The 15,690-nt window shown below is 40.0% G+C and overlaps 1 protein-coding gene across 1 annotated transcript in view; it reads left to right on the top strand.

Moving 5' to 3' along the window:
* The first annotated feature begins 4,832 nt into the window (after window positions 1-4,832).
* Window positions 4,833-15,690, top strand: part of LOC100557375 (integrin alpha-X) — a 40,427-nt gene continuing 29,569 nt past the window's right edge. Inside the window, exons 1-6 of the mRNA XM_062984018.1 lie at window positions 4,833-5,251; window positions 7,409-7,514; window positions 10,228-10,331; window positions 11,785-11,849; window positions 12,666-12,780; window positions 14,222-14,352. Of these exons, the coding sequence (XP_062840088.1) occupies window positions 5,215-5,251; window positions 7,409-7,514; window positions 10,228-10,331; window positions 11,785-11,849; window positions 12,666-12,780; window positions 14,222-14,352 (558 nt within the window). The 5' untranslated portion in view covers window positions 4,833-5,214. The remainder of the gene's footprint in view (window positions 5,252-7,408; window positions 7,515-10,227; window positions 10,332-11,784; window positions 11,850-12,665; window positions 12,781-14,221; window positions 14,353-15,690) is intronic.

Below are 15,690 nucleotides of genomic sequence, written 5' to 3'. Positions count from 1 at the left end.
TGGGCTGCTGCGAGTTTTCCGGGCTATATGCCCACATCTATGGCAGGCATCCTCAGAGATTGTGAGGTCTGTTGGAAACTAGGCAAGTGGGGTTTATATATCTACTAGTTTCCTAGGGTTTTTTGTCTAGTTTCCAAGATCTTGCTGTCTGATCTTAGAGGACTAGTGGCAGCCATTTTTATCAGATGGTGGAATAAAACCAGCCTGGGTGGCAATGGCAGGCTGTAGCTTTATAGAAGAACAGAATGCCTACATCCTAAGCTCAAAGGCCTCTGTCCGATTGTTAGTTCCAAATACAGTAGACCTAAGTGAAACAATGGGAATGATCCAAATGTTGACTTTCCAAGAACAAACAAACAGATTTAGGCCAACGATCAAACAGAGTGCAGAACGTAAATTCAGACATGATAGATCTGTACATTTGCTGCTGCGTGTCTCAAGTTATTTCCAACTTGTTGTAATTCTAAGGCAAAGCCCATCACAGGGTTTTCTTGGCAAGGTTAGTTCAGAGGAGGCTTGCCAGTGCTTTTTTATGAAACTGAAAAGATTCACTTCCCCAAAAAATGTGGACTTCCATGACTGAATGGGGATTCGAACCTTGGTCTCTCAAGAGTCATAGTCCAAACCTAAGCCAATATGCCATGCTGGTTCAATAAATCTGTACAAATTTCAAAGATGAAAACCAGGATGCATATGGCAAAGCTCTTAATGAGGGAGAATATTCAAGCTAGGAAAGCTGCAGCAGTCTGCTTTTGACTAAGCCTCCTGGAAAGAGCAAACTTCTTTCCCCTCTTCTCCCTGCCTGCCAAGTTTTTAACTGAGTGCAAACTGCTTTTGCATAAGGTAAAGGTAAAGGTTTCCACTTGACATTAAGTCTAGTTATGTCCGACTCTGGGGGTTTGTGCTCATTTCCATTTCTAAGCCGAAAAGCCGGCGTTGTCTGTAGACACCTCCAAGGTCATGTGGCCGGTATGACTGCATGGAGCACCATTACCTTCCCAGAAAAGCGATACCTATTTATCTACTCACATTTGCATGTTTTTGAACTGCTAGGTTGGCAGAAGCTGGGGCTAACAGTAGGAGCTCATCCCACTTCCCAGATTCAATCTGCTGACCTTTTGGTTAGCAAGTTTGGCAGCTCAGCGGTTTAACCTGATGTGCCACCAGGGGCAATATGTACTGCGTTAAAAAAAGACAAGGCACTAAACAACAATTCCAGTTCATTAGGTAGATTGTAGTTCCCTCTGTCTCCCTCTCTCAGCATTATTTTTATGTCACTTTTTTTGCCTCAGTTCTTTGAGGCTTGACTTTATTTTTTTACCAACACTTCTGCTTTTTCTGATTGCCTCTTTTTCTTGCAACCCTAAGACAGACCTAGCATGGGGCTTTGTTCAGAGAGGGCTTGTCTTTTGCTTTCCTCTGAGGCTGAGAGAGAGAGTGTCATGCCCAAGGTCACACAAGGTGTTTCCATGATCGAGCAGGGATTTGAATCCTTTTCTCCAAAGTCACAACCCGACCCTTATACCACGAGACCACACTGATGTGACAGATCAATTAGTCTTTGCAAGTTGTAGCAAACTCCTGGATTGCTGTGGATTTGAACACAGTCTGTTCCTCTCACCTGGAGCTGAGTCTTTCCCCAAACTGGAAAGGCTCAGCTCCAGGTGAGAGGAACAGACTGCGTTCACAGATGTAGGTGAAACATCAGGAGAGAATGCTTCTGGAACATGGCCATACAGCCAAAAAGACTCACAGCAACCCAATTATATGTTTATTGTCATTTACACGTTCATATCATTGTTGACTTTTGGGTCTTAGGGAATTCATTTTCTTTTATAATCATGAAGTGCAACATAATGTAACTTGTGTTTGCAAAATGTAGACAATATATTAACATTACCAAGTCATGCACGGTGAAGTTTAACTGAAATTAGCACTTTTATTTGGTCTTTAGGCAGACCACAATCTTACTAATAGCTACTTCCTGCCGAGGCTATGTGTCATGGATTTTGTCTAGCCTTATTGTTATTTTGAAAACTTGGCACCCGTGCCCTAAGACCAGCCTATCACGGGACTTTCTTGGCAAGGTTTGTTCTAAAGCATCTGGCTGTTGTCCGCCTTTGAGACTGAGAGTTTTGCTCAAGGTACTTTTATAGAACAGGACTTGCTGATGGTACTTTTAAAGTATGAAGATGCTGAGCAATAATATTAAACCCTTCTAAATATTGCTCACAAAATTCCAAAATGCAGACTTCTTCCATTGTTTAGATGTTACTTTTCTAGGGACAACAGCAAATCCTTCACAAGAGTCTTCTGGTTATCTATCTATCTATCAATCTATCTATCTAGGAGTGTGAGAAAAGTTTTCAAAAGATTTCTCATGTAACTCAACTTTCTATTTCTGAGCACCCTCTCCACTATATAAAGGTCATGTTCAGATATCATTGTCATTGCTTTTCTGTACCTTCTAGTTGACTTCTAGTGACCCTGTCCTGGCGTTACCATGTAAGACTTATTGAGATTTAGTTTGCCATTGCTTTCTTTTGAGCTGAGAAAGTATGCCTTGACCAAGGTCACCTAATGGGTTTCCATGGCCAAGCAGCAATTCAAACCTTGGACGACTGAGTTCTAATGCAAGACCATTAAAACACATTGGCTCTGACCTACAAGTCTGTGTGGTCAATGGGTATGTGAAGAGAAGCAATTTCCTTTGAAAAGGGAAGCTGCTTGTCTTAAATCCAGCTCCTGTCTTTGAACTTTTGAACTTAACATGATGATGGACACCCCATTTTAGAACTCTACTTTGCATTTCTTTCTTTCCATTTTGTGTGATCTATATCAGAAAAAAACCCATAATTCGCCTATTCACCTTGCAAAATAGGATTTTTGTGTGTGTCAGGAGTGACTTGAGAAACTGCAAGTCACTCCTAGCGTGAGAGAATTGGCCATCTGCAAGGACTTTGCCTAGGGGACGTCTGGATGTTTGATCTTTTTACCATCCTTGTGGGAGGTTTCTCTCATGTCTCCACATGAGGAGCTGGAGCTAACAGAGGAAGCTCATCCATGCTCTCCCTGGATTTGAACTGGTAACCTTCAGATCAGCAACCAAACCTTCGAGTCAGCAGTCCTGCTGGCACCCATTGCACCACCGGGGGCTCCTGCAAAATAGGATGAAAAATTAACTTTGTAGTGGAACCCAGATGAAAATAAAAGCTTTTACTCTTTCTGTCAGGACCCTATCTCTCCATGTGTAATACTAGTTAAAGTGTAGGAATGAAAATAAGTGCAATTTAAAAAGTTTTAAAAATACCAAGAAGACCTGTGTTGAGTATGGCCAAAGTTCTTGTTGAACTACATCCACAGCTGAACCTATAAAATTATTCATTTTAGTTCCAGAAATGGATTCATTACATTCCAGACATTCTGAGAGTGCCTTGGACCACAAGAAGATCCAACCAGTCCATCCTCCAGGAAATAATGCCCAGCTGCTCACTGGAGGGAAGGATATTAGAGGCAAAGAAGAAATACTTTGGCCACATCATGAGAAGATAGGAAAGTTTGGAGAAAATAGTGATGCTGGGGAAAATGGAAGAAAAAAGGAAGAGGGGCCGACCAAGGGCAAGATGGATGGATGGTATCCTTAGAGTGACGGGCTTGACCTTAAAGGAGCTGGGGGTGGCACCGGCCGACAATGAGCTCTGGCATGGGCTGGTCACAAAGAGTTGGAAGCGACTGAAAGAATAAACAACACATTCCAGACACCACTTTAGTTGTCATGGCTCAATGCTACGGAATCCTGGGATTCGTAGTTTAGTGAGGCACCAGCACTCTTTGGTGCAGAAAGTTAAAGATTTGTAAAACTATAACGGCAGTGTAGATTTGGATACCAGATCTCGATTTGGAGAAGGCTGATTGGAAAAATTTTGCAATCTCTCAGTGGCTAAATGCAATCCTTCTGTTTTCCTGAGTTCCTGTAATAGTTTTGTGCAAAGATTACAATTAAGTCAGAAGTGAAACTTTCTTTCCCTTTGTGGACTTTGCTGCACCCATGGCAAAAATGAGTGCAACCGTCTCTCTTCTTCGTGTACTAAACAATTGCAAGTAAATTGAGATCAAATTGTTGCCCGTGCCACAATTGTAACTCCTTCTCAAGACTACTTTATCAAGCATTAAGTGAGGATGGAAGGTTTGGGAGGGTCTTATCACACTACATTGTTGTAACGCTATTATTACACTTTAGCTGCCATGGCAACATGCTCTGAAATTTTAGGGTTTGTATTCAGTGACGTCCAGGAACTCTCACTGCAAATCCTAAATGCATCTTCCTAAACTGCAAATCCTAGGATTCCTTTACAATGTTGCCAAGGTAGTTAAAGTGGAATCATAGCACTATATTAGTGTTGTGTGGAAGAACTGTTATGTATACTTGACTATGGATGTGACTCCACTGTAGAATTACTGCAGTTTGACACCACATTGACTTCCATGGCTTAATGCTGTGGCATTATGGAACTTGGAATTTTATAAGATCTTTATCCTTCTCTGCCAAAGAGTACAGGTGCCTCATCAAAGCACAACTCCCACTCTGCCATAGCATTGAGCCAGGGCAGTTTTCGGACCTCTTCACATGACCCTTTCATGTTGTGCCATTGCGTAGGAATAGCCAGAGAAAGGGAAGGAGCGCAGGGTGGCCCCATGTGAAGAGGAAGAAAGTGGGATACTATGAACAGCTCTGTGGCTAATGTGGGCAATGCTACAATTGCTAGCTGTCCATTTAGCTCCCTGAGCCGCAAACTGAGGTCACACTAGACGATTTTGCAAGACAGGGGAAGGGCTCTTTCTCCACTGACCACAATGAGAAAGAGAATTTCAGGAGGCATCAAAAGAAATAAGAAACTTCGATAAGGAGCCCGTGCCCTTTATTGCCTCTGTTTCTTGCTAACCTTGCAACTAACTTTCTTGAGAACTCTTTCATTTATTTCTCTCCTGTAGCAGCCAAACTGAGTCACTCAGTTCTGATTGGCCTACACGGCTCCTGTTTGCCCGCCTCTTTTACCTTAAGGGCAGGGCTTTTCAAAGATTTATGTGTTCGGCTGTGTTGCTGCAAATTCCCCTTAAGGCAGTCTGCTCCTCACTTTCCTGTTCGTCTTCTTCTTTTTCCTGCCCTGGGACATCCATCCTGCTTACTGCTTCACATCTGGATCCCCACCTGTCATGGATCTTCTACCTTTGCTTTTTTACCTGTGCACAGGTAAGTGTCAACAGCCATGGAAACCTTGGGTATGAACTGGGAGCACATTTTCCAATCTCTTTTCATAAGGGAATAGACTTATGTCTATGAAAGTTTATATGATCAACATTTTCTTCTCAGGCTGGATCGACACTGCCCTATATCCCAGGATCTGATCCCAGATTATCTGCTTTGAACTGGTCTATATGAGTGTACACTGCCAGATAATTTGGGATAAATAGATAATATGGGATCAGATCCTGGGATATAAGGGTAGTGTAGATCCAACCTTAATTAGAGTGCATCTACGCTGTCAAATAAATGCAGTTTGACCCCACTAACTGCCATAAGAGTGCTATGGAATATTTGGACTTTTAGTTTGATAAGGTCTTTAGCTTTCTCTGTCAAAGGGCATAAGTGCCTAGGCAAAATGTATCCCATTTCAGTTAACCATAGTAGTTCAAATGATGTCAAACAACATTAATTCAGTAGTGTAGATGCACTCACAGTGATGGAAAAAGTGTGGGAAATGGCAAGGTGATGAGTATCCTTCAAGAAAAGCTTCCAATATTTGTGTCTTTTTAGGAGTGCAAAAAGTGAATGTTAAAGATTTATAAGTTGGGTTGAAGTAAATGATTGGAGATAACTGTTTCTCTTTCAGAAAATGAACCATAAGTCATCTGATTGGTGGGGGAGTCAGAACACATAAAAGTATTTTGAATTCATCTTGTAGCTAAAGTGTAGAATTTACTACTGTAAAGTGTAGTGATGGCCAGCAACTTACAGAATTTTAAAAGCAGTTTAGATAAATAAGTGGAAGATTAGCCGAATAGTGGAAACCAATGTGAAGGACAGCATGTCTCTATATATTATTAGTTGCTGAGTTACACAGAAAGCTATACTGATAGGTTTTTCTATTCGAAGTAATTGATAATATAAGAGCTCAGTTGGATCACTTCACTTATGTTTCTACAAGTAGATTTTTAATTTTAATTTTTGCCATGAGAATGATTTCTTCTGGATCCCACAAAATCAAAAGTGTCAGTTCTGCAGGAAATGTAAAGAAATGGGATTTTGCATAGGTTCCAAAGCACCCTGGATATGTATCCAATCTATGTATGTATCCTGTTTCCCCCAAAATGGGACCTACCCCAAAAATAATCATGATTTTTCAGCATTTCTGGGGATGCTCAAAATTTAAGCCTATTTTAAAAAAAAGCCCTAGATATACAGTAGAGTCTCACTTATCCAACATTCGCTTATCCAACGTTCTGGATTATCCAACGCATTTTTGTAGTCAATGTTTTCAATATATTGTGATTTTTTGGTGCTAAATTCATAAATACAGTAATTGCTACATAGCATTACTGCGTATTGAACTACTTTTTTTGCCAAATTTGTTGTATAACATAATGTTATGGTGCTTAATTTGTAAAATCATAACCTAATTTAATGTTTAATAGGCTTCTCCTTCATCTCTCCTTATTATCCAACATATTCGCTTATCCAACGTTCTGCCGGCCAGTTTATGTTGGATAAGTGAGACTCTACTGTAGTTCATTTTAAAAAGTCAATTTGGAAAAATAAGACTGCCACTGAAAACAAGCCCTAACACTTCTTTTGGAGCAAAAATAAATATAAGACCCTGTCTTGTTTTTGGGGAAACAGGGTATGCACATAGATAGACACACACTTACACATACACTAAAATACATATGCAGTTGGCTCTCAATTAATTGGAACTCAATCAACTGGAATGCTCAAGCAACTGGAAAAAGCAGAAGAAACAATACTTTATTGCATACTACATTCACTGAGTTGTTTACAGTAAAACTATGTTACATTAAGTTAAGTTTTTCTTCATTGCTTTTAATGATTGTATTACAATGTTAATATCAAGTTAATACAGGGTTTATGGCATGGGATAGTTTGGGGTATAGTATTAGTTAGGCTTATTTTTAATAGTTAACTGAGAGTCTGCTATATATCTGAAATGTTCAGTGTTTATGAATGAATAGTGGCTATGTTTGAGCTTAAGCCCAAATTAAGTTCTTGAGTAGTAACGGTAATAATTCTGAATTAATTAATGTGGAATCCTTCCGTGTGAGCAGTGTGCATGTGCGTGTGTGCACATTCATGTATAATAAGGATGCAATCACTGTAATATCTTTCCTACAGTGCTGGTGCCACAGGGACGTGGATTCAGTGTGGATGTGGACACACCAACCATCTTCCCGGTGCAAACTCAGAGCTTTGGGGCGAGCGTGGCACAAACAAGAAATGCGTAAGCGGAAACTGATTTGGGACCAAGGTTGTTGGAATGGGTTTCTGGGGGAAAGGACTGGATGTAGAGGACAAAACTCACAAGGTAAAGATATAAAGTTAGATTGCAAGGCCCTTGTTTGTTCTCCTAGTATCCCATTGAAAACAAGAAGTGGCTTGCAGTTTCCCAGGTCGCTCCTGACACGAAAAAAAAATTGAAAACAAGTGATACTGTCATAGCAGAAGCCACATCTGTTTGCTTTCTGTTTCTGTATTACTGTACTTCCATGCCACTCTTCTGGCCCCCTCAATCATGTCAAAGACCTAAAGTGACTCCTCCAAGATTTCACCAATGAAAACCAAAACAAATGTGGGCAAGCAACATCAATGTATGATCAAGATGGCCAAAGTTATAAAGAAGGAAGAACACACAAAATAGAGGTGCATCTATATCAGGCATGAGCAAACTTCGGCCCCCCAGGTGTTTTGGACTTCGACTCCCACAATTCCTAACAGCCGGTAGGCTGTTAGGAATTGTGGGAGTCGAAGTCCAAAACACCTGGGAGGCCGAAATTTGCCCATACCTGATCTATAGTGTAGAATTAATGCAGTTTGACATGCCTTTAACTGCTACAGCCTAATGCAATAGATTCCCAGGAGTTGTAATTTTGCAAGGTCTACTTTTTAGCCTTCTTTGCCAAAGAGTGTTGGTGTTCCGCCAAACTACTGGAGGAAAATAATAATAATAATAATAATCTTTATTTATATCCCTCTTTTCTCCCTAACAGGACCCAAAGTGGCTCACAACATAATACAATACAAATCAAAGCATATTTAACATATAATACAAGACAAAAAAAAATCACACAAAGCATAATAACATCCAGGAATAAGATATAAATAAATATTAATCATTGAGAACATTTTAAACTAATAACAATTATTGTGGAGACTCATCTATTAAATAGTATATTTCGCTAAGCTCGGTGCAAATTGTCCTTGCTGTCATTAGCAATTGAAGTCATTCGTCAAAAGTTTGTTGAACAGGTAGATCTTCAACAGGTTCTTGAAAGATAACGGAAGGGGCAGTTTTAATCTCAATGGGCAGGAAGTTCCAAAGGGCTAGGCAGCAACGATAGAAAAGTCTCTCAGGAAAATCTTAATGATTGGGCAGATTGGTAAGTTGTGCCTGAACCATTTGAGGGCAGTGTTTCTCAACCTGGGGGTTGGGACCCCTCGGGGGGGGGGGGGTCATGGGGGAGGGTTCAGAGGGGTTTCTGTTGGTCATGAGGGTTCTGTGTGGGAAGTTTGCCCCAATTCTATCATTGGTGGGGTTCAAGGTGCTCTTTGATTGTAGGTGAACTATAAATCCCAGCAACTACAATTCACAAATGCCAAGGTTTGTTTTCCCCAAACTCCACCAATGTTCACATTTGGGCAGATTGAGTATTTGTGCCAAGTTTGGTCCAGATCCATCATTGTTTGAGTCCACAGTGTTCTCTGGATGTAGGTGAACTACAATTGCAAAACTCAAGGTCAATGCCCAGAAAAACCTTCCAGTATTTCCTGTTGATCATGGGAGTTCTGTGTGCCAAGTTTGGTTCAATTCTATCATTGGTGGAGTTCAGAATGCTCTTTGAGCATAGGTGAACTACAAATCCCAGCAACTACAACTCCCAAATGACAAATCCACCCTCCCCATCCCGCCAGTATTCATATTTGGACGTATCGGGTGTTTGTGCCAAATTTGGTCCAGTGAATGAAAATACATCCTGCATATCAGATATTTACATTACGATTCATAACAGTAGCAAAATTACAGTTATGAAGTACAGTAGCAACGAAAATAATTTTATAGTTGGAGGTCACCTCAACATGAACTGTATTGAGGGGTCGTGGCATTAGGAAGGTTGAGAATCACTTGTTTAGGGCTTTAAAGATCAAACCCACTAAAGATCAAGCCACCTTGAGTCCCCCCGGGTGAGAAAGGCGGGGTAAAAATACTGTAAATAAATAAACCAGTACTTTGAATCAGGCTTGGAAACATATTGGCATCCAGTGTAGGTGCTGTTAACGGAGGTGATACGCTTCCGAGGTCAATAAACTAAGGATATGCTAAGGCTTCTTTTAGGATGTATCCACACTGCAGAATTGTAGCACTTTGATACCCCATTAACTGTCATGGCTCAATGGTATGGAATTCTGGGATTTGTAGTTTGGGAAGCTATTTATTTTCTCTTCCAGAGAACTTTGGTGCCATAACAAATTACAAATCCCAGTATTCAAGAAAAGGAGCCATGGCAATTAAAATGGCATTGAAGTGCTCTAATTTGGCAGTATATAGCTGTTGTTAGGAGACTATCCACACTGCAGAATTCTAACAGTTTGACCCCATTTTAATGGCCATGGCTCCTTCCTATGGAAATCTGTATATATGGAAAATATATATGGGGTTACACATTTTCTTTGCCCACATTTTCTGAAAATCCTTTGGTTGAACTCTTTGCATCTAGATCCTCTTGAGCTTCAATGAACCTGAAACAACAATAATTACTGCAGTTGGTCCCATTAATTCTTTGTTTCCTTGGCCTCTCCCTTCTTTCGGTTCCCTTTGTTGTCGGTGAAGTTCTTTTGGCAGGCGTTTATCTTGTTCTTTCTTTCTTTTTTCCTTACAATGGAAACGCTGTGCATGCTATAGAAATATTAACAGTCTATCTCTTCTCATGTATCTTCAGGGTGTTTGTTGGGGCTCCACTTGAGAAGGGAGACGTGAATGAAGTGGGTAAAATCTACCGGTGCGACGCCCGTACAGGCCGTTGTGAAAAAATTAATATTCAACGTAAGTGTGAATAGTGGGGCTGTGGTTCTTAGGTTCTCACACACAGAGAAACACATACCTTCCATGAGGACAGAAGAAATGTGTCAGAAATTGAGGGCTCCTCAGGGTTATTGGGTGGGAATATGGTTTTATAAAATGTGATATTTGAGAGGCCACGTATGTGAAAAAGAAGTGAGATGTTGTAGGAAGTGAGAAACAGGAGGTGGTTAGGAAGGCCAGTGTAAGGGGCTGAGGTGCGGGATTCAGACTAACAGCAGGGCCTTTGATTTTACCAGAACTGCCATACAATGCAGTTTCATAAAACAGTTTTTTTCATGTCAGGAGGGACTTGAGAAACTGCAAGTTGCTTCTGGTGTGAGAGAATTGGCTGTCTGCAAAGACGTAGCCCAGGGGAGGCCCAGATGTTTGATGTTTTACCATCCCATGGGAGGCTTCTCTCATGTCCCCGCATGGGGAACTCTCAGGATTCGAACTGACAACCCAACCTTCAGATCAACAATTCTGCCGGCACAAGGGTTTAACCCATTGCACTCCTATACCATAGTTTATCTGCATTGAACTGGATTGTATGGGTCTACACTGCCATATAATGCAGTTCAATGCAGTTATTCTGCATTTTATAGCCATGTAGATGGGGCCTAAGCAACATGTAGTGTGAGATGGTATTTAAGGAGGAAGACACCAAGGAATTAGAGAACTAAAAGTAAACTTTAATGTAGAAATTCCATTGTCTGGATAAGAAAGATAACTGGGGAGTTAGATACCTCAAAAACATATGCTGGCTTCTAAAGGCAGATCTGTCTGTCTGTCTGTCTCTGGATTAGTGGTGTAATCATTAATATTTCCTTTAGAGCAGGCATGAGTAAACTTCGGCCCTTCAGGTGTTTTGGACTTCAACTCTCATAATATCTAACAGCCTATCGGTCGGAGTTGAAGTAAGTCCAAAACACCTGGAGGGACGAAGTTTGCCCATGCCTGCTTTAGAGTGTGTATTGCATGCAAAGCTAAAACTCTTTATTTTATGTTTCAGCTTCACAGTTTCTCTCATAGACTTCATAATTTGCATGTGAGCCTGAATTCTTTTCAAAATAGCTTGCCTCACAAAGTCTGTTTTGGTATTGTTGGTTTTTTTTTCATTTTTCTGTCAAGATGCAGGACTCACCTTTCCTGTCCGGAGTTCCTACAACAAAGTTTACATTTAGTTTTCTAATTCCTTGGTATACTTTCCTCCTTGAAGTTCGTCTCTAGGCCCCTTCCACACAACTGTATAAAATCCACATTGAACTGGATTATATGGCAGTGTGGACTCAGATAATCCAGTTCAAAGCAGAGATTTTTGGGAGCAGGAATTCCTTTATTTTATGAAGACTGTAATCTCTTTGGGGTTAAGCTTAGTTTTTTCTGTGTGTCCTTAAACTGTAATGTGAAGTCTATACTTTTATTTAAATTTCAGGACCAGTCGATGCTGTCAATATGTCACTTGGTTTGTCATTGGCTGCCCATGATTCTCAGGTCTTGGTAAGTGTATCCAGGTTCATGCTAGTTATTTTGTAAGCTGCTTCAAGTCATACTAACAATAACAATAACAATAGTAATAAAACATTACCGTTTTGGATTTGAACTTCCAAAATATATCTATACTATATTGGGGCATTTTTATCTTCAATGTATCACCTGTATTACCTGTATGGAAAGTGAGAGTAAGCTAGTTCTTTGAAGAAAGCTCAGCACTGTCAACTTTTAACATCTGTCTAGACTTTCAGACAGAATTCTCTCCTAGATGGAGATCTTTGGTATTGATAGAGGGTTTCCTATCTCATCACTGACCAGATCTGATCCTGTTTAGCTTGCTTAAGACAAGATTGAATACCTTCAGATTATTGTGTGCATGCCTTCAAGTTGTCTACTGTTGTAGGGTGACACTGAATTTCAGGGTTTTGTTAGGCAGTTTTGTTAGTTCCTTCTTCTGAAATGCAGCCTGCAGCACCTAATCTGGTATTAACTGGCAATCAAAGTGGAGACTACTAATTACATGTAAAAAGGGCATCCCTTGGTTGTCTGTCTGTCTGTCTGTCTGTCTGTCTGTCTGTCTATCTATCTATCTATCTATCTATCTATCTATCTTCTATCTCAGAAAATGTTATTTCAGACCCTGAGTTTAAGCCATGAAGCAAATGTGAAGTCCGGATTTGACTTCGGATTTGGCAAAACCCAACTGTCAACGCTGGGGCTAGAAATGGAGCTGGAAGGCATTTTCAGACCCTGTTCTGAGATGCTGAGAAGTGTGATTTGGTGAATGTTACGATCACAAAAACCTCTCTGCTCTCTTTTAAGGTTTGCGGGCCTACAGTCCACCGAGCCTGTGGGGAGAATATGTATGTAAACGGCTACTGTTTCCTTCTGGACCAGAATCTCCAACAGCTCCAACGCTTTCCAGAGACTTTGCCAGGTGAGACCTCATGCCCACTGAATAGGGACCAACAGATAGACAGCTCCGATGTGGCTGCAGGGCTTGCATGAAACTATTGATATTCTAGAACTTAGGTGTTGACTCCTGCAAGGTCATACCATATTTCTTCGATACTAAGATGCTGTTTTGGTGTAGTTCAGTTATTCTGGAGGGATCTGGAAGCAGGCAAAGACCTTCCCTTCTTGGCAATGTGGGGACCAGGGGAAAAGGCCCATAAAAGACAGGTAATAAATTTCAACTCCATCAGCAATGGAAAAGTTTAAGACCCAGCTTGTTCCTTTCCCTTGAGTCCAAGGCCCCTTCCACACCGTTGTATAAAATCCACATTGAACTGCATTATGTGGCAGTGTGGACTCAGATAATCCAGTTCAAGCAGATATTGTGGATTATCTGCCTTGAAATTCTGGGGGGCCTTCCAGACAGGCCCTGTATCTCAGGAAGGGCCCTGAGTTGTATGGCTGTATGGAAGGGCCCCAAGCTGGGTATCCAGGTAAAGTCACTTTCTGTTCCTAGTGGAATAGAAATTTTATTACCTGTCTTTTATTGGCCTTTATCGCTGGTCTATATCTTTATACTGTCATCTCTTACATGTTTTAATGTGTACAGTCATTTTATTTTTGTAAACTACTTTAAATAATAATAATAATAATAATAATAATAATAATAATAATAATAATAATAACAACAACAACAACAACAGGAAAAACTCAGCCGCTATCAGGACCTCAAGATTGAACTTCAAAGACTCTGGCAGAAACCAGTGCAGGTGGTCCCGGTGGTGATGGGCACATTGGGTGCCATGCCAAAAGATCTCAGCCGGCATTTGGAAACAATAGACATTGACAAAATTATGATCTGCCAGATGCAAAAGGCCACCCTACTGGGATCTGCGCGCATCATCTGAAAATACATCACACAGTCCTAGACACTTGGGAAGTGTTCGACTTGTGATTTTGTGATATGAAATCCAGCATATCTATCTTGTTTGCTGTGTCATAATAAAATAATAATAACAACAGATTGAGGCAAGATGATGAAATGATAAAACTCTTATCTGAAATTACTCTGACTTGGAACTAGAATTTATCAGTCCAGATTAAACCCCTTCTCTAATTTGCTTATTTCATAGTAAATAATCTACCTGGTGACTTTCAAAATGTCTCTAAAGAACTGTCTGTTGCTCATCATTCTCTTTCCAGTGTAAAGCTTACTTTATTCCCTTTTCTTCCTATTTTTCTTTTTCCAAAAAAAGCACGTGAAACCATATGATCTGTTCTCCCAGGAATGTTTTCCCAAATGGTGTCAAATCTTCTTCATATACATTTGAATGATGGTGGGTTGTTAGTGGTCTGTGGCTCGTTATAAAAGGCGGCATCTTAAAAACGGGCATTGACTTGTATCTCTTTGTATTCATTCCCAGAATGCACAACTCGCCCAACAGACATTGTGTTCTTGATCGATGGCTCAGGTAGCATTAACAAGGCAGACTTTGAAAGGATGAAGCAGTTTGTTTCTGAGACCACCAAGAGGCTTTCTGGCAGAGATACACGGGTAATGGGGATCCAAGACTTTTTCCCTATGGAACCCTAACTCTGTACTATATTTTCCCTATGCTATCCTAACTCTGTCCCTAAGCCCTGTGAACCCACAAAGCTCTTCCATCGACTTCTATTGCCTGGGTGGTTTGTATGATGTAGGCTTAAAGTAGAGGTACATTAAATTTCAATAAGAACTTCATACTCTGGCATGGACTTAAAAAAAGTTTCTAAAAAAAGATTAAAGGATTTTTTGCAGAACCCCTATGATGTTTTTTATAGAACCCTAGGGTTCTACAGAACACAATTTGAGAACTGCAATTATATACATGGCTGCCTCCCATGGGCCCAATGGACCTGTGATATCAACCAACTTTTGTTTAACTCGATCATTTTTATTTTGTAGATAAATGGAGCTTTTATTTTTGAATATTTTTATTACATTACTATTAATTTTGTTACAAAGAAAAGAAAATTCTTTACAATTCATATAATTAAGTCTTTTCCTTCCCCCAGTGTTCTACCCGTTGTGCTCCCCATCACCGGAGTCAATTTCTTTATAGTCCAACCAGAACCTCATTTCTTCTGGTGGGGGTTGATTCCCATCTTCTCTCCTTAATGTTTCTTCAATAAATTTCTTCCATATACTTTCAAAATCATTTTTCTTTCTTAGGCCTTTTTTGACATTTAAATTGCATGTTAATTTATCATTTATTGCTAATTTCCAAATTTCCTTGTACCAATCTTCTATTTTAATTTCCACCTCCCCTTTCCAATTTCTTGCTATTAATAACCTTGCTGCCGTTAGCAACATTGTTACCAAATTCTTTTCATTTTCTTTCCATTCATCTGTATTATAAATAGATAATAGTATAGTTGCTGGGTTTGTATTAATTTTTTTCTTCATGATACTCTCTATTTCTACTATGACCTTTCCCCAAAAACTTTGTACATACATTCCCACCACATATGAATATATATCCCCCTTTCTTGACAACCCCTCCAACATTTTTCTGAACAACTCTTATCCATATTATGTATCTTTGTTGGGGGTCAAATACCACTTCAATACTATCTTGTAGTAGTTTTCTTTTATTCTAATTGTTAAATTTTTGAGATGCCTTGCTTTCCATAATTTTTCCCAATTTCTTTCTCCTACTTTTATTCCCAGTTCTTCCTCCCATATTTCCCTTGTTATTATCCCTTTCCTCCCACCTTTAATCTCTATTAATATTTTATATATCATACTGGTTATCCCTTTCAGATATTCATTTCCCTCTTTAGTCTGTTCTTTTAATACTATATTTTCAAATTTTGTTGGTTTTCTTTCCTCCCAGCGCTTTCTTTGCCAATT

The sequence above is a fragment of the Anolis carolinensis genome, chromosome 6, assembly GCF_035594765.1.
Source record: "Anolis carolinensis isolate JA03-04 chromosome 6, rAnoCar3.1.pri, whole genome shotgun sequence".
Classification (NCBI taxonomy): Eukaryota; Metazoa; Chordata; class Lepidosauria; order Squamata; family Dactyloidae; genus Anolis; species Anolis carolinensis.
This window is presented reverse-complemented; position numbering and strand designations above follow the sequence as displayed.